The sequence below is a fragment of the Haliotis rufescens genome, unplaced genomic scaffold (genome assembly GCF_023055435.1).
Source record: "Haliotis rufescens isolate VD_foot unplaced genomic scaffold, xgHalRufe1.0.p SCAF_18, whole genome shotgun sequence".
NCBI lineage: Eukaryota > Metazoa > Mollusca > Gastropoda > Lepetellida > Haliotidae > Haliotis > Haliotis rufescens.
The window spans coordinates 22,645,644-22,668,050 of NW_025963868.1; the positions used below are offsets into that span (position 1 = coordinate 22,645,644).

The window sequence follows — 22,407 nt, forward strand, 5'->3', positions numbered from 1 at the left end:
GCATCACTTCGGGACACAGTATGCTCACATGTCGTGATAATTGGAATACTGCAGAGAGCGGCGTTAAACAACAAACAAACCTATAAACAAATCAACTGACACCGTATCGATGTGAAGAATTAGGGATAATTCAAGGATTTATTCGATATTTTATGGAAACTTTTTTTCACAATTAAAATCGTACATGAATAGGCTCATATCCTGGTACTGACGATAATATGAAAGTTTCATAGGACGCCGGATTGAACGTGGCAAACGCCTGAAATTATCCTTTCGAAACACAATATTTCCGTGCAAGCATAGGTTTCCTCATTGTTAACGACCCTACAGATCCAGAGCGTTGATATATATTCTGTAGTTTCAGCCTGATACACAAGATATAGAATGGGGGAGGAGTTTGAGCCTGATACTCAAGAATTGGATGTAGGACACAGGGAGTATTCTGAAAATAAATAAAAGGTGAAGAAATTTATAGTGATTTAAGAGAGGCACCTGAAGGTTTTTTTCCAATTAAAGTTAAATATTAAATTGTAAAAAAAATAACTGGTACTAAACAATCTGACACACTATATTGGGGATTGTTCTTAACATGACATTTCAGAATAGAAAATGAGAAAGAGGGGTAGATAACCTTTATAATACAAGGTTATGATCTTTTCTGTAATCATCTTAATTCAAAACATGTTAAAGTGGAGTCATTTGGGCTCGGTAGGGGAGTTAGCTGAGCCTAGAGTCAGTGTTTTGAGCCTGGCTAGGGGAGTCATGTTAACCATGGCCCATATGACTCTTTGGTCAAATTTAGGGGGAGTCGTTTGAGCCTTCTACACCGGGTCAAAATAGTCTTCGAGAAGCAAATTGAATGTTTTATCGTAAGCCACCGAAATAAAAATCACACCAACAGATGCTCATGTTCGTCCACCGTGAAAATCCGGGTTACAAATGATCTTCAGCAACCCATGCTTGGCCCCTGTGAAGATCAGGGTTACAATTGGTCTTCAGCAACCCATGCTTGGCCCCCGTGAAGATCCGGGTTACAATTGATCTTCAGCAACTCATGCTTGACCCCCGTGAAGATCCGGGTTACAATTGATCTTCAGCAACCCATGCATGGCCCCCGTGAAGATCCGGGTTACAATTGGTCTTCAGCAACCCATGCTTGACCCCCGTGAAGATCCGGGTTACAATTGATCTTCAGCAACCCATGCTTGGCCCCCGTGAAGATCCGGGTTACAATTGGTCTTCAGCAACCCATGCTTGACCCCCGTGAAGATCCGGGTTACAATTGGTCTTTAGCAACCCATGCTTGTCTCCCCAAGTGAAGATCCGGGTTACAATTGGTCTTCAGCAACCCATGCTTGCCCTCCCGTACAGATCTGGGTTACAATTGGTCTTCAGCAACCCATGCTTGGCCACCTTGAAGATGGGGGTTACAGTTTGTCTTCAGCAACCCATGCTTGACCCCCGTGAAGATCCGGGTTACAATTGATCTTCAGCAACCCATGCTTGGCCACCTTGAAGATGGGGGTTACAGTTGGTCTTCAGCAACTCATGCTTGACCCCTGTGAAGATCCAGGTTACAATTGGTCTTCAGCAACCCATGCTTGACCCCCGTGAAGATGGGGGTTACAATTGGTCTTCAGCAACCAATGCTTGGCCCCCGTGAAGATTCGGGTTACAATTGATCTTCAGCAACCCATGCTTGGCCCCCGTGAAGATTCGGGTTACAATTGATCTTCAGCAACCCATGCTTGTCTCCCCAAGTGAAGATCCGGGTTACAATTGATCTTCAGCAACCCATGCTTGTCTCCCCAAGTGAAGATCCGGGTTACAATTGGTCTTCAGCAACCCATGCTTGGCCCCCGTGAAGATCCGGGTTACAAATGATCTTCAGCAACCCATGCTTGTCTCCCCAGTGAAGATCCGGGTTACAATTGGTCTTCAGCAACCCATGCTTGTCTCCCCAAGTGAAGATCCGGGTTACAATTGATCTTCAGCAACCCATGCTTGTCTCCCCAAGTGAAGATCCGGGTTACAATTGGTCTTCAGCAACCCATGCTTGCCCTCCTGTACGGATCTGGGTTACAATTGGTCTTCAGCAACCCATGCTTGGCCACCTTGAAGATGGGGGTTACAGTTTGTCTTTGTCCTTGTCGTCATTGTCACAGTTTGCTGTGCACAGTTGCTTCCCAGGGTTTCCCTAAGAAATGGGTTCGAATGCTGTTCTTGCCCGGGTTTTGTTTCCTGGTTTGTCAGTACAATACCCGTGTTCGTGCTAAACGTCCAAGATCTGCATAACTCAATGATATAACCAATGATATGCTAAAAGTGGTATAAAACGAAGCTTCTCACTCAACATTACAGGACTGAACATTGCCAATGTGAACCTTAACAACAAATTGAACAAATTAACTCTGAACTCCCACCCTGAAGGGCCCAAAATGATGCTACTCACGTGGAACTTCTCAACACAGATCCACTCGTTAATCTGGAGAAGAACAACCTCGATAAGAGTCATGACGAGGAGTTGGAGAGGGGAGATCTTTCCCAGGAGGGCCCCGAATGATATCAGCACCCCAGCTGCCGAGAAGTCAGCTGACATCATTCTGAAACAGGGGGGGATAATTCATGTCGATATGACCCAACGCAATCTCAATAGCCCTTCTTAATCCCCTTGGTCCCCTGGATCAGTGTATGGGGCAATCCATCTTTGAACAGGGTGTACTAGTTTCACTAGTTCACGTGACTATCACAATACACAACACAATCTGCGGGTACAGTTTAACGTTTTCGAAAACGATATGTTTTTTGGTGATCACTAGTCCTGGAAAACATACCTATGCATCACCAAATGACTGAGAATGAATATATACTGAACAGGAAAAGTTAGGAATCCGGAATATTTTAATGGACATATTTTTTAAGTGAAGACAGACACAATTTCAATAAAATATTCCAAAACATAATCATGATCCTTGATCGTGTTTGTTCGGTGTATTATCACATGCCAAAACAATATTTTGGAAATGAGTTACAAATTGTGTGAGTGGCGGGGGCTTCGGGTCGGGCAAGACATTCCCCTTTACGCGAAAAGTTTGGTGGCATCACTGATTTTCGTTACCCCAAGCACATTATTTCGCCCGCTATTTTTTCTTTTACACAAACTGGAATCTTTTTCGTCGGATAATCGAGACCTGTTGTTTTCTGGCGTTCACGTTCTATATTTACATTTACTGATTACGTATGATATTTATGGCTTCAAAGTATTTACTCGAACTAAACAAGCGCACTCTGATTTTTGATTGCGCTGTGGTCCTCTGTAAACAGTTCATATTGTTTTCATATATCAATGTTTTCATTTTATGTGTTTAATATTCGATAATAACCCCACCCTCGTATCATTTGATATGAAATAGATCAACTCTCATTGATCAAAGTAGCACATCCTTAGGTACACCACGTAGAATTGATACTTGACTCGTGTTCATATATTTGATATATAAAGATACAATAGTGACAATTTTTATTTTATCTTTCCTTATTTACCGTTTGTTTTCAAAAAGGCCGAATAGTTTATCAAATGCTTAACTTTTGACAGAAATATACCTATTATACCGTAATATAAGACCGCTTCGGGATAAATAATAAAAAAACATGAAGAAAGAGGCGTGGTTTATTCCACGATAATTCACGATTCATTGTGTTTTAGTACGCGATAAGCAGCGCCTAAGAGTCGTTAATTTGTTAAATACACCAAACTGATTTATTATGATGTGTGTATTTAAATTGTACGACATGTCCCACAGGCGCAAGGATAACGGCGAAATTAATCATTCTTCAGTAATTTTCCCTGGGCATTACATACTACTCATGTTTCATATAGATAATCAGATTTGTCATTTAAGATACACTTGACATAAACGACTCAACTTGTGAAAGGCATGGTAAGATATGTCATCCTGTTTAAATATACATGAATCATGAATACAGTAAACTACGTTTATAACGAACACGCTTATAACGAACTGGCGGATATTACGAACTCTTTTTGGTCCCGTCCATATGCTGTATATATGCTGTATATACTAGTATATATGCTTATAACGAACTACGGTTATAACGAACAAAAATTAGTGGTCCCTTTGAGTTCGTTATAACCGTAGTTTACTGTATAAAATCATGTCCAAATCAAAAGTGGTGTAGTACATATTTTTTTTTTCATGCTGAGTCAGTAGTTCATTCCAAGTGTCCAGTTGTTTCCACTGCGGACAAATAACAAGGCAACGTCATACAACCGCCTTGTCGTAAATGATTGACAAGCAGACCGACTGATCTCATATCTCCGCTTGAGATCAGGGCTCATGTGCACAAAGCGATCCTCGAGCTACAACTCCCCAATACTTTAACAGATTGGCGGAAGCGCTAAGGTCGCGTTGTGCAAGTGGTTCCTGGAAACCAGTATGATTCTATATTTCTTTAGAAAAAACACAGAAGTACGTTCCTCGTGAATCAAGGATCGAACTCGATAATCAAGGATCGGACTCGTTAATCAAGGATCGGACTCGTTAATCAAGGATGGGACTCGTGAATCAAGGATCGGACTCGTGAATCAAGGATCGGACTCCTTAATCAAGGATCGGACTCGTGAATCAAGGATCGGACTCCTTAATCAAGGATCCGACTCGTTAAACAAGGATCGGACTCGTGAATCAAGGAACGGACTCGTTACTCAAGGATCGGACTCGTTAATCAAGGATCGGACTCGTGAATCAAGGATCGGAGTCGTTACTCAAGGATCGGACTCCTTAGTCAAGGATCGGACTCGTTAAACAAGGATCGGACTCGTTAACAAGGATCGGACTCGTTAATCAAGGATCGGACTCGTGAATCAAGGATCGGACTCGTGAATCAAGGATCGGACTCCTTAATCAAGGATCGGACTCCTTAATCAAGGATCGGACTCCTTAAACAAGGATCGGACTCGTTAATCAAGGATCGGACTCGTGAATCAAGGAACGGACTCGTTACTCAAGGATCGGACTCGTTAATCAAGGATCGGACTCGTGAATCAAGGATCGGAGTCGTTACTCAAGGATCGGACTCCTTAATCAAGGATCGGAATCGTTAAACAAGGATCGGACTCCTTAATCAAGGATCGTTAATCAAGGATCGGACTCGTTAATCAAGCATCGGACTCGTTAATCAAGGATCGGACTCGTGAATCAAGGATCGGACTCCCTAATCAAGGATCGGACTCCTTAATCAAGGATCGGACTCGTTAAACAAGGATCGGACTCGTGAATCAAGGATCGTTAATCAAGGATCGGACTCGTTAATCAAGGATCGGACTCGTGAATCAAAGATCGGACTGGTTAATCAAGGATCGGACTCGTTAATCAAGGATCGGACTCGTGAATCAAGGCTCGGACTCGTGAATCAAGGATCGGACTCCTTAAACAAGGATCGGACTCGTTAATCAAGGATCGGACTCCTGAAACAAGGATCGGACTGGTTAATCAAGGATCGGACTTCTTAATCAAGGATCGGACTCGTTAAACAAGGATCGGACTCGTTAATCAAGGATCGGACTCGTTAATCAAGGATCGGACTCGTGAATCAAGGATCGGACTCGTTACTCAAGGATCGGACTCCTTAGTCAAAGATCGGACTCGTTAATCAAGGATCGGACTCGTAAATCAAGGATCGGTAATCAAGGATCGGACTCCTTAATCAAGGATCGGACTCGTTAATCAAGGATCGGACTCGTTAATCAAGGATCGGATTCCTTAATCAAGGATCGGACTCGTGAATCAAGGATCGGACTCGTTACTCAAGGATCGGACTCGTTAATCAAGGATCGGACTCCTTTATCAAGGATCGGACTCGTTACTCAAGGATCGGACTCCTTAATCAAGGATCGGACTCGTGAATCAAGGATCTGACTCGTGAATCAAGGATCGGACTCGTTAATCAAGGATCGGACTCATTAATCAAGGAACGGACTCCTTAATCAAGGATCGGACTCGTTAAACAAGGATCGGACTCGTGAATCAAGGATCTGACTCGTTAATGAAGCATCGGACTCGTTAATCAAGGATCGGACTCGTGAATCAAGGATCGGACTCGTTACTCAAGGATCGAACTCCTTAATCAAGGATCCGACTCGTTAATCAAGGATCGGACTCGTAAATCAAGGATCGTTAATCAAGGATCGGACTCCTTAATCAAGGATCGGACTCGTTAATCAAGGATCGGACTCGTTAATCAAGGATCGGATTCCTTAATCAAGGATCGGACTCGTGAATCAAGGATCGGACTCGTGAATCAAGGATCGGACTCGTTAATCAAGGATCGGACTCGTTAATCAAGGATCGGACTCGTTAATCAAGGATCGGACTCGTTAATCAAGGATCAGACTCGTTAATCAAGCATCGGACTCGTTAATCAAGGATCGATTAATTAAATCGTAATTCCGGGCGGTAGGGTAGCCTAGTGGTAAAGTGGTCGCTCGTAACGCCGAATACCCGATTTCGATTCCTTACATGGGTACCACGTGTAAAGACCATTTCGGGTCTCACCCGCGCTGATACAACTGTAATATTGCTAAAAGCGGCGAAGTACCAAACATACTCTCTCGTAATCCCTTTAAGCGCGTAAGTTATTCTCTAAATATCCTAATCAATTGTTGAATAGTATGGAAACTACAGTGACCTAATTTCTCTGCATGTGGGTAGCTTGCATAGTATGCGTGATGGCTTTTTAAAGAGTTGTACATTCCTCGGATCAAGTACCTGTAATTGTATTGAGAGATAAGACGGCCCTGTGAGACATACTGTCACGCACGAGAGTAAACAACAACTCGGAGACTGATAATGGGGTGTGCGCCCATCTGTAGTAACAGCGCTTCTGTCCTTGACGTGTAATCTCCCTGGTTCTTGGGGAACAATCAGCCATCCCTACTTACGTTGTTCAATGTTAGGATAGGTTGTGAGTGAGTGAGTGAGCGAGTGTGGGGGAGTGAGTGAGTGAGTGAGTGAGTGAGTGAGTGAGTGAGTGAGGTTTAACGCCGCTTTGAACATTTTTTTAGTGATATCACGGCGTGTACACTTACGACGGAAAGACATTCCGAAGTGATGCAGGTGTCAGGCGTTTACAACTTTGGTAAAAGTCTCGAGCACTGGTGTGGTGCTGACAAAACCAAGAAACAAAATTCGAACCAGCGATCATAGATTTCAGGTACGCCAAAGTGACGCATTGTTGTACAGTGAGTTGCGGCGCATAAGACGACCGTGCCATCTGCTATACGGTGTCTGCTAAACCATGACGACGATAAACTGTGTTTCTTTGTATCATTAAAATGAGCCAGTCCTACTTTACCAGTCAAGGCAACAAAACATGCACATTTCTATGAACATATGTCATACAAGGGTTTACCTTAAAGAAAATATAAGTACTTAAATATTTCAATTATCGCAACGGGTGGTTTATGATCATAGGCTCGTCTGACTTGGTTTAAAGTCCGTTTACAAAAACCTTACATTAGTAGGATTCTTTACAAAATGTACAATCTCACGACGTATCTGAGTGTGTTAATACCAGTATCAGTGCAACTGTGTTGTTGTTTGTTTGTTTGTTGTTTAACGCAATATTCATACTGACGGCGGTTTGTAAATAATCGAGTCTGAACCAGACAAACCACTGATTGACATCATGAGCATCGATCCACGCAATTGGGATCGATGACATGCATGAACCAAGTCAGCGAGCCTGACCGAGAACCTGTCGAAGAGTAACATACTAATCGACGTGAGTCATGTACCGAACGACACACATCGTAATCATGTATATAAGATAGTGATCGTACAGAACAAGGAAGAGTGAGTGAGTTGGGTTTAACGCCGCTTTTAACAGTATTCCAGTTATATCACGGCGTGTCAGCTTAATGTGGGAGGAAAGCCCGAAGTGATGCAGGTCTCAGACGTTAACCACTTCGGTGAAACCCACGAGCACGGGTATGGTGCTGACAAACCTAGAAACATAATCGGGGCGAACCGGGATTCGAACCCACAATCATAGGTTTCTGGCGTGCCCAAGGGACGCAACTCTGCACAGCGAATCGCGGCGCCTTAGACGACTGGGCCACCCGTGCCCCCAGAACAAGGAAGAACGAGGCATGGTTATTTCACGATAACACATTGTTCTATCATGACGTCATTTCCGGAGATTCGAACATGCACTCGCAACTTGATGACGTCGTCCACTGGACGACGGTTTTTTCAGAATGTAGTGTCTAGTGTGTTGTTCCCCATAGATGTAGCTCGGCAACGCAGATAAACGCTATGGCCGAACGAGCGCATCCAAAAGCGGGAGAGATATGACAATCGGTATTGGGAGAAAAGGTGCAGGTAATCGACGAGAATATGTGGGAAATACCCACCCGTGCATAAAATGGACTTGTCCGACATTGCCGGATTCTATTGAGGGGAGTCATCATTATGTAAATACGCCCCTTCATTTTTATAATGCTTCTGAAAGGTTGTTTTCATAACTTAAATTACAGTTTTGAGTGAATATGGTTTTATGCCCCTTTTAGCACTATATCAGCAATATCACTACGGGTGACATGAAATGGGCTTGACACTGTAGGGACTCGAACCAGGATCTTTGGCGTGACGAGCGAACGCTTTAAACACTAGGCCATCCCATCACTCCTAATTACAGTGTTTATAAAGTAAATAGTAACAGATTTAACCAAGACCTGTGTCATGAAATCGATTTTATATCCCCCCAAGGTTCATATCTTAATAAATAAATTGCAAGTGATTCCAAGGCATTTCATTGGTAAATCAAGTAAATGTTTTCATGAACTGATGCTTTGGGCCACATCCTCTACCGTATTAATGCTTCCTTATCGGCAGATAAAAGTGTGGGTGGGGCTTGTGTTGCATTATTGGGCTGAATGATGTCACTGATTTCGTATCGATGTCACTGTGTTTTGTGTGTTAACGCTCAAATATTATTAGAACGCCTCCGTGGTCAAGTGGTAGAGGGTCCGCCCGGAGAGCGGACGGTCCGGGTTTCGATCTCCGGCCGCGTCATACCAAAATACGTTACTTGTTGTTACCCTGCCTGGCGCTCGGCATTAAGGCACAAACACAAGGACTGGTCGGTTTGGAGTCAGTATACTGTGTCTGAGAGGGGTATTCCTGTTACACTGCGGCATGTTATCTCAGTACAAGCATCCACACACTCAGTACAAGCAGCCACACACACACAAACACACACACACACACATACACACACACGTGCATGCACGTCGCTTTATAAGTGCAATAGTCTTGGCCACGACACGACCTCACCTCACCTCACATCTTATCTGTAAGTTAATATTGTTGATTTATATATTTACAAGAACGTACTTCTATATATTTGTGTGTTTATAGAGGTATGACCTTAAAGTGGTGTGTCCACTTTGCGTTAATCGCCTTGAATGATTGACACCGTGTGCAAGCAGGTTTCTACGTTTATATCTATCTAAACGAAAAACTACTTTTAAGACGATTCTTAAAACCCAATAATATATGCTTCTCGCAACACTAAGATCGTGATACAACGGAGACCAGTCATCTTCATGATTGTACAGTGCTATTTAAGAGGGACTGGTCAGTTCTACGTACAGTCTCGCGTCAGTTTCACGTCAGTTTCACGTCAGTTTCACGTCAGTTTCACGTCAGTTTCAAGGTTACAGAAAATGTTTAACGTTAATGCAATTCAATAACCAGTCTTGATTATCCGCCAAAACAAATTATATTTGGGTAGAAATAAAGATAACTGTAAAAAAAAATATGAATGGACCACAATAAAAAAAATTCTCAAATCAAAACACCTTACAAAAATTAAAGTCTGGACAGAGTTATGGTTCTTACTCTTGGACGTAGAGCTTGAACTTCTCCCCGGTCGTGATGTCAATGTGCAGCAGGCCCCGGATGATTGTCGTCCACTGAATGGCGAATGCAGCCACGAGGAAGTTGAGGCCGACGGAGCTGTAGCCGTACCTCTTCAGGAACGTCATGAGGAAGCCGAAGCCCACGAAGATCATGACGTTGACATCCTGGAAGTCTGAGAGAGAGATGATCAAAACGTTAAACCAACACAAATAAAATGCCAGTGCTTCCATGAAAAAAACCATATAATTTAGGCAAAGCCTACTTATGTTTCCTGATTGGCCAATAACAGAATGGGCGGAGCTTGTGCTGAACGATCATACTAATTTCGAATCCTGTTTTAATTTGTGTGTGTTAATGTTTAAATAAGCAGTCTGTGAACTTATTATACATGACATATTGATTTTGGAATGATTTCATTGTGTTTTTTGTGTTTATAGCTTTTTTTATAGCGTAGGAACCAGTGTACACACTTTGCGTAAATCCGCTACGTTGTGACGTCTGAATTTTTACACATAATGAGATGCTGCTCATAAAAGAAACATTGAATTTTTTTCCTATCAAAACTGTTAACAGACCGGCTAGCTACTGTTGAAATATTATTGCTTCTGATAATAAGACCGCCTCCGTGGTCTAGTGGTAAAGTGTCCACCCGGAGAGCGGAAGGTCGGGGGTTCGATCCCCGGCCGCGTCATACCAAAAGATGTTTAAAGATGGTACTTGTTGTTACCCTGTCTGGCGCGCGGCATTAAGGGGATAAACAAATGACTTCGCTTCGGATTCAGTATACTGTGTCTGAGTGGGGTATTCATGTTAAACTGCGGCATGGTATCTCAGTTGGCTAGCACTATGAAATCGGCATTAGTCCGGACAAGCACAAGCAGCCACACACACGCGCATGCACGTCGCTTTATAAGTGCAATAATATTGGACACGACGTTAAACCCCATTTCACCTCACCATCTCACCTTTGAGCAATAAACACGCAAACACCACCCTACTCACTCAATGTAAACGTTTGGTGGCTTGTCCCAAGCAATCTCACACTGTGGTATTGTGGATTTGATTGATACAATGTGGCAAAGCACGTTGAGAGCTGGAATTTTGCGACCAGCACCATGAAGCATCTTCCAGTTAACACTTATTGAGGTGCACGGATGGCCTAATCGTCTAAGGTGCAGAGTTGCGTCCCTTGGGCACGACAGAAACCTATGATTGTGGGTTCGAATCCCGGTTTGCCCCAATTATGTTTCTAGGTTTGTCAGCACCATACCGCGCTCTTGGGTTTCGCCGAAGTGGTAAACGTCTGAGACCTGCATCGCTTCGGGCTTTCCTCCCATATTAAGCTGACACGCCGTGATAAAACTGGAATACTGTTAAAAGCGGCGTTAAACCCAACTCACTCACTCAACACATTAAAAACGTGTGACCGATCTCTTCGAGACATTTTGGATTTAATGGATATTGTCAAGGTCGTATCAAATCAACCCGCAGGTCAAAGTTTAAAATAACAACTATAGTGATGCTAATAATGGAGAGAGTTTCGACAGGTGTCACCTTGAGGGTATTACATCTGTGATCCCTTGCGATAGGAAATATAGTGATTATAATCGTATAAATTCACTCAATCATTTATTCTGCTCGCACACTCACTCACCCTCCTGGCACACTTACTCACTCACTCACTCTGCTGGGACACTCACTCACTCATCCGGCACACTCACTCTACCGGCACAATCTCTCACTCGCTCTTCCCGCACACTCACTCACTCACTCACTCACTCTACCGACTCAGGCACTGGGTGCAACTGCGCCATTAAATATGCAAATCATATTTATTAGCGACGTGGTAACATATGTGCATTCCTTACGCGCATTAGGGCTGAGTTATTACGTCCAAATATTTGGCAAAGCAGAGATGACTAAAGTGATGCATACATTAGTTGGCCTTATTTAATAGCAACCGATCACCCTGTAGCTAGTAGAGACGTTCAGGCCCCTGACTTCGTTGTATGGATGTAATCGGCCTTTAAGAGGCATGTTAGTGTGACAGATTGGTCGTTTCAGCTCATAATGCTGAGAAAATTCAATCATATAAATGAGTTCATTGGATTTATCAAAAAGGACAATATCGGCTTTGTTGGACTATTCCAAAGAATTTTGTATTTATCATTTTGCATGAAGCCCTCTACATATTCTGGATCGTACCATGGATAGACCTCTGTGTCAAAACCACAAGCATGACGAAGACGGTAATAAAAGGACCGAGTCACTACATCATGTCGCTTAAGATACTGTGTTTGTGCCAAAGCTTGGGATCCACTGACAATGTGTTGGACTGTCTCAATAAATTCATGTCATCATCTTCATTTCATATTTACATTTTGATGCAAAATCTCACATTCACGGTTTCGAGTGGGCAGTGACTTGTCCTGAGCAGCAAACAGAAAGCCTTCTGTTTCACTTTTCAGGCCAGCCGACTTCATCCAAGCGGATGGTATGGCACTTCGCTTGGTTGACACTCATTTCTGTGCCGTCCAGCAGAACAGAAACATCAACAAAATCAACATTGTCATTGAGATTATGCCCCACATCCTTTGAAACGGGGAATGCCTTGTTTTCATTATGAGTCTTCACAAGAGAATCATCTCACAAATAGTGAGATGGGTTTTTTCTCAATATGACAGGTCTTGTTTTAAAGTAAAACAAACTTGACGAACAAATTTCAATCTCATAACTTAAAAACGTTTTTTTTTCTTTAACGACCAATGAGGAAAATACATTATAATGAATATGGAATTAAAATACTGTTAACTACATTGTGACCAAACACGAGGACAATAATATTTTGCTGGATGCTGTGCTCTTGAGAGTATGTATATCTCTCGTAAGTATCAACCTCAGCCTCTGTTTATAAACTGTATATTTGTTCGGCTTCAACACTTCTATTTGATATTAGTTAATACTTAATAATAATATAGTGATATTTAATTACTTTTTTTATTTGTCTGGGTTGTCTTTGTCGGATAGCCTAGTGGTTAAAGCGTTTGCTCGTCACGACGATGACCTGTTTTCGATTCCCGACATGTGTACACTGTGTGAAGACCATTTCTGGTGTCCCCCGCCGTGATATTGCTCGAATATTGCTAAAAATCGGCGTAAAACCATACTCACTCACTCACTATATCCAATTCTTTAATATCAGGCTCAAACAACTCCCCCTTTTCTATATCCAATTGGGGGCGGTCGGGTAGCCTAGTGGGTAAAACGTTCGCTCGTCACGCCGAAGACCCGTGTTGGATTCCCGACATGGGTACACTGTGTGAAGACCATTTCAATATTGCTAAAAGCGGCGTAAAACCATACTCACTCACTCACAATACACTTACACAATAAAGGATGCACCATATCCATCCTGACTGAGTTCACAGCACTTAAAACCACTTCGACCTGTGTCCCCTTGAACTTTGTTCCCACATTAAGCTGTCGAACCGTGATATGACTAAACCCAACTCACTCTCTGTTCGATAATGTGAAGCCCATTTCAGTGTCCCCCGCCTTGATACTGCTCGAATATTGCTAAAAGCGGCGTAGAACCATACTCACTCACTCACTCTATTCGATAAAGGTAGTCATCAAGCGATCATTTTATGCACTGCTTTTTCCCCAAACGAGGCTCACATTACCCTGCAAATGTTGCTCACGGAAGTCCTAACTGGTAGTTTTAAAACTGGTGTCCGTCCACATTGACGATTCAAGTCACGAGTTACTTTAGATCTTCTAGCCTTTGGGTACCCCACGATGGCTACCTTTAACAGGTCATCGACTGGCATGTAGGTCAAGGACGGCTGACATACAGCTGCAGGAAGATTCCTAGGTGGTGTAATATACACCCGTAGTAACATCAATAGCCAGGCGCTGGAGCAACGAAGTGAAGAAACTCTTGTAACAACGAGATAATGGCTGTGATAGGCGTGACTTCGCGGACTGGTAATCGTTATAACACGGCCGAAATAGATACAGGCCGTTGCCGTGTTTCACGGTGAAACACGCGAGCACCGCCATGACGCCCACAAACCAAACATTTAAGCGATCCCCGTCCTGTGAGTCAGTTGTGGTCAGTTCAAGTTGTGATCATATTAAGGGGAGGTCGGGTAGCCTAGTGGTTAAAACGTTCTCTCGTCACGACGAAGACCCGGGTTCAGATTCCCACATAGTGAGTGAGTGAGTTTGGTTTTACGCCGCTTTTAACAGTATTCCGGTAATATCACGGCGTGTCAGCTTAATGTGGGAGGAAAGCCCGAAGTGATGCAGGTCTCAGACGTTAACCACTTCGGTGAAACCAACGAGCACGGGTATGGTGCTGACAAACCTAGAAACATAATTGGGGCGAATCGGGATTCGAACCCACAATCATAGGTTTCTGGCGTGCCCAAGGGACGCAACTCTACACAGCGAATCGCGGCGCCTTAGACGACTGGGCTACCCGTTCCCCACATAGATATAATGTGTGAAGCCTATTTCTGGCTCGACTCGGCTCGGCTCCAATAGGGTCGGTCAGAACTTGCACGATTCCATACTTGGACTTGTCTCGTGCTCATGACTGACACACGATGCGTCACATTCTGACACCAGTTATGTACCTGACGTAACAGCGTTATTTTTCCCCGGCTGCTTCTGGATACAAATCAAAGAGTAAACTGGTTTGCGTAATATGATAATGCCTCAAAATTTGATTTCAAATCAATTCATAAACATTGAAAAATTGGACATCAACATTGAAATATTGTCCCATAATGGCGTGCGGTAGTCTGTCTTCAGAACCGGGCGTCGTGTTTATTCGTCACCACTCGCCCCTTTCCGTAACCTGCAAGAAGACTCGTGCACCTATCCATGAATGCGAAAATACGACAAACCAATCAGAATGCGCGTATGATTTCAAGTCAAAGAATCCCTCAGAAATAATTTTTGATTTTACATATGTCTTGCATCTAAAAATATACCCAAGGACACAGTTACATGTGTTCAATCACACTGTATAATTCCGCATGTCCCGATGTGCTTTAAATTGCATCTGAAATGTATATAATATAAGGGGAAATTTATGTGAACCATTACGCAACGAGTTGACAATTGTTTTAGGTATGTCCGTTTGCGCTAAGACGGAACCCGGTCGCAAAAATGGCCATGAGAGGGGCACGAGTCGCTATTCGGCTTGTCTCGGAATAACACGAGTTGGTCACGAATGGCGTCGTGTTATGCGAACTATATGCAGCGAGATCTGGTGATACGCAGATAACACGGACCGCAAGCAATATACGACGCTGCTGTTTTAGGTATTATGTGGCAAACGTGAGAGGAAAAAACCGAGTGGACCCGAGTGGGTCGAACCAACAGATCGACAACGGACATGCAGCTGATACATTGTCAACCCAGGCGTAAGAGAATCACAGGCGGGTGTGAAAAAATGGATTAATCTAGATCACTCTTGTCCTGACTGACGTTTAAGGAAACACCGCGTGAAATAATCTTTTCCTCTTCCTCAAAACACCGTAATATACATTTATACACCTGACCACTAACAATACGGCGAGAGGTTGCACTAGAGATATAATCCCCTCCGAGAGTCACCTCATGCACGTTCATGCAAAACGGAAATGGGTCACATGAGAAACATACATTCAAGGTAAATGTCAGTGTCTTGACGACTGGGCTGTTAAACACACCTTAAGCGTCACTGAACTCTCGCGGTAAACTGCGAGATTTACACTACCTTCCTCAATAATCCATGTACATAACGTTAGCCAAGCTAAGGGGCCGCGTGCGTGCATGCGTGCGTGCATGTTTCCAATATTTTCCGGAATAACTTATTTTTAAAATATCCAAGGCCATCAACACTTTGAAATGTACGCTTAGGAACAGCTGATAGCAAGTTCAATAACAACCAGTCCTATGATTACACCGAGTACATAACGACAAAGCCACACTGCGCAATATATGGCACGTTTGGACCCAGATCTAGATAGTCAACCAATCGCGAATGTGGAACAATGGTGAGTGAGTGAGTGAGTGTTACGCTGAAATGAGGGTAGAATTTATTTACGGAACACAACCAATGATGTTCAGCGGAGTGATGGGATGCAGAGCCTACATCGCTATCACGATGATGTTCTTTTTCCCAATCACAGGACATCAACGTAAAATTACCACGATGTACATTTAGCCAATCACAAGGAGGATCTCAACATGAAATCACCATGAGGTACTGAAAGCCAATCACAGAGAGGATAACAACGCGAACTTACAGAGATGAGTGAGTGAGTGAGTGAGTGAGTGAGGGAGGGAGGGAGGGAGTGAGTGAGGGAGTGAGTGAGGGAGTGAGTGTTAAAACAGTGAAATTCAGAGGTTACTGGCACTCCGCTCAGGGAATTCGGCACCTAAGACGTTGAGGCCACTCCTTCCTCCTGGACTTGGTTGATGATATATACTCACCGAAAAAAGAAAGGCGAATACTATACATGTCTGTTAGTATATGAAGAATTACTCATATCCAACTCGAGATGCACCATTTGTCTCGTGCAGGATTAGCGTGTCAAAGACTGGAAATCACGTGCAGCATTCCGTGATAAAACAGAAGACACTGTGGTAACATTTGACTGACTGTTAGTTTTATCATCAGGTGGTACACATTGGAAGCATCTCTTCTTAACGTACATACTTCTCCATATATGTACTTATGTTTCGCGTTTCTTTTGGCGATGAGATTATACGATGTACTTATTTTATACTTTATACCAGGTAACAAACACATAACAAAGTCAACACAATATATCGCATTATGATGGGGCTTGGGCTCATCCTTGTCTCACACATGCATAATATTTGGTAGGATGGACACGCATAACTCTACACGGTCACAATCCATGCCCCGCTGAATCTCGCGAGGGTCTGTATAGACTGTAGGTATGAGGTGTAACCGGATACATGTTTTTACCCCATCTGTTTCCGAGGTTTTTCTCTTGCCTTGACGTTTTATATTCTAAAGGTGAGTAGGTCAGCCTTACTGTGGTACGATTTACCCTTACGGTGTCTTCGCTCGGGACTTCGTAAGTAGGGCTGGGTTTCAATCCAGTTAGCGATGAAGAGCACTTGTGTACGAGGCTAAGAGGTGGGATTGAATCTTTAATTGTATTTCACTAGGGATAAAATATCAGTGGGAAGCATTTCTTTTAGAACTAGCTGGCTCGAGGATGTGAGAGTCCTTGCGTTAATGTTCAATCGTATAACGGCTCCTTATTCGGATGGAAATCGGTCTGTAATTGTCTTTATATACTCTAGCACCAACTCACTGACTTCCTCGCTCTCTCACTAACTTTCTCACTCTCGCGCGCTAACTCGCAGACGTTCTCGTTTTCTCTCACTCACGTCCTCACTTTCAATCACTTTTCCAGACACTATTCGCTCTCACCCACTCTCGCACTCACTCAGATCACTTTCTAACACTCACTCAAGCTCGCACTCACTCATTCTCGCACTCACTCACTTTTTCGCTCTCTCACTCTCGCACTCACTTTCTAACACTCACTCAAGCTCGCACTCACTCATTCCCGCACTCACTCACTTTTTCGCTCTCTCACTCTCGCACTCACTTTCTAACCCTCACTCAAGCTCGCACTCACTCACTTTTTCGCACTCACTTACTTTTTCGCACTCACTCATTCCCGCACTCACTCACTTTCTCGCACTCACTCATTCCCGCACTCACTCACTTTCTCACACTCACTTTCTTGCACTCAGTCATTCCCACACTCACTCTCTTTCTCGCACTCACTCTCTCACTCTCACTCGCACTTTCTTGCTCTCACTTAGTCACGAATTTTCTTTTGTCACGCATTCACTATTTCTTTCTCTCACCTATTCACTATTTCTTTCTCTCACGCATTCACTATTTCTTTCTCTCACCTATTCACTATTTCTTTCTCTTATTGACTCGTTAATCCCTGTTCGGTTAATCACCACAACCTGTCTAAGAAATGAGGGATCAACCAACAAAATACATTTCCCAAATAATAACATTTGATAGCTTTTCAACAAACAATTTCTATCAGTGAGAGGGTGGATTTTATGATGGGAGTAAATTACACACTTAGTTCAGTGGGCTGTGTGTGTCAGTATCAATCAATAAAAGCAACCCTTTCCGTATTTATTACAAATCACTGCTAAAAGCAGAGTGGATTGTGCAATTCCGACTGTATCATGAGCAGGTGTTCATGAATCACTATCAAATCATACCAGGTGAGCGTATCCTGCCCCACCGGGAGGACCCGTCACAAACACATGCAAAGGCAAGTCAATTTATGATATATTTCGCTTTACAAAAATACGTATTTTAATCAAACAACTGCCTGTGTGTTTTCATCTTGCAATATGGGCATAAAAGCTATAAAGTTCTCCTGCTGCATCTCGCAAGTTTGTTGACTTTGTGAAATTGCGAATTTGTTTTGAAGGTCAAACCTCACTTTTGAATTCAACATTAATTGTAACTTAAAACGACTACAGTAAACCACGGTTATAACGAACACGCTTATAATGAACTGACGGATATAACGAACCTACTTTTTTGGTCCCGACTATTTGCTGTAGTTATGCTGTTTATATGCTTATAACGAACTACGGTTATAACGAACTTAAATTAGTAGTCCCTTTGAGTTCGTTATAACAGTAGTTTACTGTATATAATACGCATTTGTAGTTTTGCGGATTCTATTTCAAAACGAGAAAACTTTTGATTGTTTGTCACAAACAGGATGTATTCATTTACGAAAGATCACCACATCCATGTTCTGACTGGGGAAAGGTTCGTGCTTTAAAAAAACATTTTGCTTCAATAATATGGTTCCGGGGCTGTGAGACAGGCTACACTCCAACCAACTAAAGCCCCTACCCCCGACCCCGACCCCACTCCACCTCGCACCCCACGCCTGTGTGGCCAATGACGTCAAAGGTGCAATATAAGTAAGGATTAGGTGGGTTTTGAGATGACGCTATTCACTGCCAGTGATGGATCTTATTATATCAGGGTGGAAGGGATCGCGGGTAGGCTCTGTGACTTGACACGTGACAAATATATGTGTCAGTTGAAAATTGTGGAAATTTTGAAGATGGATAGGTTACATTTTCAGTTTGTTTGTTTGTTTGCTTGCTTGTTTTATAACTCCGCACTCAGCAATATTCCAACTATATGACGGCGGTCTGTAAATATTCGAGTCTAGACCAGACAATCCAGTGATTGACATCATGCGCATCGATTCATGCAATTTGGATACGATGACGTGCATCAACCAAGTCAGCGAGTCTGACCACCCGATCCCGTTAGTCACCTCTTACGACAAGCATAGTCGCCTCTTATAAGCATGGGTTGCTGAAGACCTGTCCTAACCGGGATCTTTACGGGGCTACATTTTCAATGGAAAGACACTCGAGTGATTGACAAACTTTGATTGGCAGTTTTAGCACCGCATTGCTTCACAATGTCACGACTGGGGACACTAATTGGTGGCTTCACGTATGGTTCCCATGGTGTGAATCGAACTCGAATGAACACTTTAACCAATGTGCCACCAAACTGTTCCTAGCCGTTATCAGGCTGACTATGGTTTTCCAGAAAATACTGAATTATCTATTTTGTCCTCAGGTTTTCCAATAAAAAACAGAACGATCACCTGCCAGTTAGGGGGTTCAAAAAAACATTACGAAACCTATGATATGATTTGAAACGCTGCAAACACATTCTGTCTGAAAACTAAAACTCTCATCTTAAGTAGTGCGCCCATAATGCACCAGTCTGGGGACCGGAACTCGAGTCATACTCCGTGGGCCACTCTTTCACCTTCTCGTATATTACTCTTGTTACGCGTAATGCGCATCACAAACAGAGTTCTGTTATTACATAGACGGAACGGAGTCATACCACCCTATCTTCATAATGTACAGGGGATTAAGCTGGGTATAATAACTGGGGTTTCTCCTGAAGAGCGGGTCCGGGAATCTCAAAGTGACACTCTAGAGAACGTCAGCTAGATGACAGGTCATCGCAATTACATCCCATTTTAATCTCCTAGCTGTTCAACATACCTTACACATGTCTCTTATTTTTGCATAAATCACACATTTTTCATCTGATAAAATTCTTCACATATTTCTCATCTTTTCAGAATAACTCACACATTTTTCATCTGGAAAAGCTATCTCAAAAATGTTCCATCTATTAAAATATCTCACATGTGTCTGATCTGTTCAGCATAGCTTACACCCAACCCATGTGTTCAACAGAAAGATTGTCTTTATTTCCTCCAGTACTAAAGATACATTATATAAGATACATATATATATGTTGCCACTTGTTAACATAATGAGAGACTGGTAACATAGTTTCGCCCCATATCTCAAGCTCAAGGTCTTTCATGCAATCAGGCAGTCCGCCTAAGAGGAAAGACATGATAACATCATCATCATTTGACCAAAGGTCAACAAAGGAATTCACGTCTGTGATATCAAAGATATTTTCGAACATTTCATTTCTTTCTTGCATATTTATAGTACATGACATAAGAATGTGTTTGACTATGTCATAGGCTACAGTTCCGCAATGGCATTCTCGCGATTCTATCTCAGAGCATCCTATTTTGACAATATTAGACAGAACATAATACTTTGAAGGAAATCGTAAAGAAAGTTGCCAATTTCTGTGTTGACCTTCTGATCTGATACCAGTATATCTTAACAGGTCCTGTCGGTCGCACATTTGTTTCAAAAGCCTAACAGAATCTACATTTCTTATCTTTTCATTCACAAGACTAGTCCATTTACATTAACTGGGAACATTACAATTAGCTATGTACTCATTCAAGACATGGAAAAGATCGTATTTATGTACAAGGCGCAGCATGTTAAAACAGGGAGATTTATAACATCTTTTGAAAAAAATCTGGTTGACATTTGTATTGCCCAAGTCTGCCAATAAATAGTTGTTTGAAATAGAAGTCGCAGCTAGATCGACACAGTTCACCAAATAAGAGCAGAGCTTGTTTATCAATGTATGCCTGAATGGTAATAAGATCTAGACTAACCAATACAACTTCGCTTGGTGTAAGTCTTGGTAGACCCTGTACTTTTTTACTGAAGTAGCGCTGTGGTATTTCCAGCAATTCATACTCTCTACCAGTAAGTTGCCCCCATACATTGCATCCATATACGGGACATGGTAAGATAACTCTCTGTAGTATTCGCACAGCTGCAATTGGGTTCATTCCACCGAAATACAAGCCATTGTTATGGTTTACATTAATAAGTCTTTCCAGTTTTTCACATGCAATACGCGAGTGTTCGAGTGTTGAGATCCCGTCACTTAGGCATACACCGGCATACGTTACACAATTCTTGTGTGGCAATTCTATCTTTCCACAGGAAACATCAGGGCCGGGTACATTATATTTACAGTGCGAAAATACTACGACTTCACTTTTATTCACATTATAAACCAGACGCCATCTACACGCATAATTGTGAGCAATATCGAGCAGGTTTTGCAGTGCTGAAGGAGAGCTACTGACAATGGTTGTATCGTCTGCTAGCAGTTGACCCGGATAGTGACCCCAAGATGAGCGGAGGCCGTAGCCAGAGCATTCAAGCTTGCAAATGAGATCATTGATATACAATGTGAAAAGCCAGGCAGATAATACACGTCCTTGAAAAACGCCTTGATAGATAGAAAATACATCTGAGCTGTAGCCTGCGTATGTAACATATGATTGCATTGACGAATAGGCATTACCCAAAAGACGCCATGTTTTACCAGTTATACCCATGTCATATAGCTTAAGGAATAAGCCATCAAGCCATACTCTATCAAATGCCTTTGCGTTATCAAAAAATGCACAGTAAACAACTGATTTTCTTTCCGTATAGTATGCAATGTTTTCGAGGAGGCTGAAGCAAGCTGTTTCAGCCCCTGCATTTTTGCAAACTCCGAATTGTAACGGATGCGTGAAAACACACTTTCTGTTCACCCACTTTTCAATTCTGAAAAGCAGGAGGCGTTCAAAAAGCTTACTGAGGACAGATGTTAAGGTAATCCCTCTGTAATTGTTTGGGTCAGACTTGCTCTTACCATGGCCTTTGTGAATTGGTAATATCTTGCCTACGTGATGGGAAGATGGTATATATTCATATTTAATTATAGCATTGAACATTGTAGTTAAATGGCCAAATAATGATCTACCTGCACGTTTAAGGTGTTCATTAGTTAGGCAGTCTGGACCAGGGGATTTTCCCATTTTCAAGGACTTGACCACCAAACCTCTTTGGAGGTAAAAGGATCGGATAGCGGTGAATCAAGCTTTTCCACATCAGGATTTTTATAGATCTTTTCGATTGATTATACTCTTTCCGTTACATCAGAAGCAAA

At 42.6% G+C, this 22,407-nt stretch overlaps 1 protein-coding gene across 1 annotated transcript in view; it reads right to left on the reverse strand.

Moving 5' to 3' along the window:
* The window catches only part of LOC124132882 (ammonium transporter Rh type A-like), a 37,244-nt gene that overhangs the window by 7,943 nt on the left and 6,894 nt on the right, over positions 1-22,407 (reverse strand). Inside the window, exons 2-3 of the mRNA XM_046497033.2 lie at positions 9,924-10,116; positions 2,453-2,603 (exon numbers count right to left, since the gene is read on the reverse strand). Of these exons, the coding sequence (XP_046352989.1) occupies positions 2,453-2,603; positions 9,924-10,116 (344 nt within the window). The remainder of the gene's footprint in view (positions 1-2,452; positions 2,604-9,923; positions 10,117-22,407) is intronic.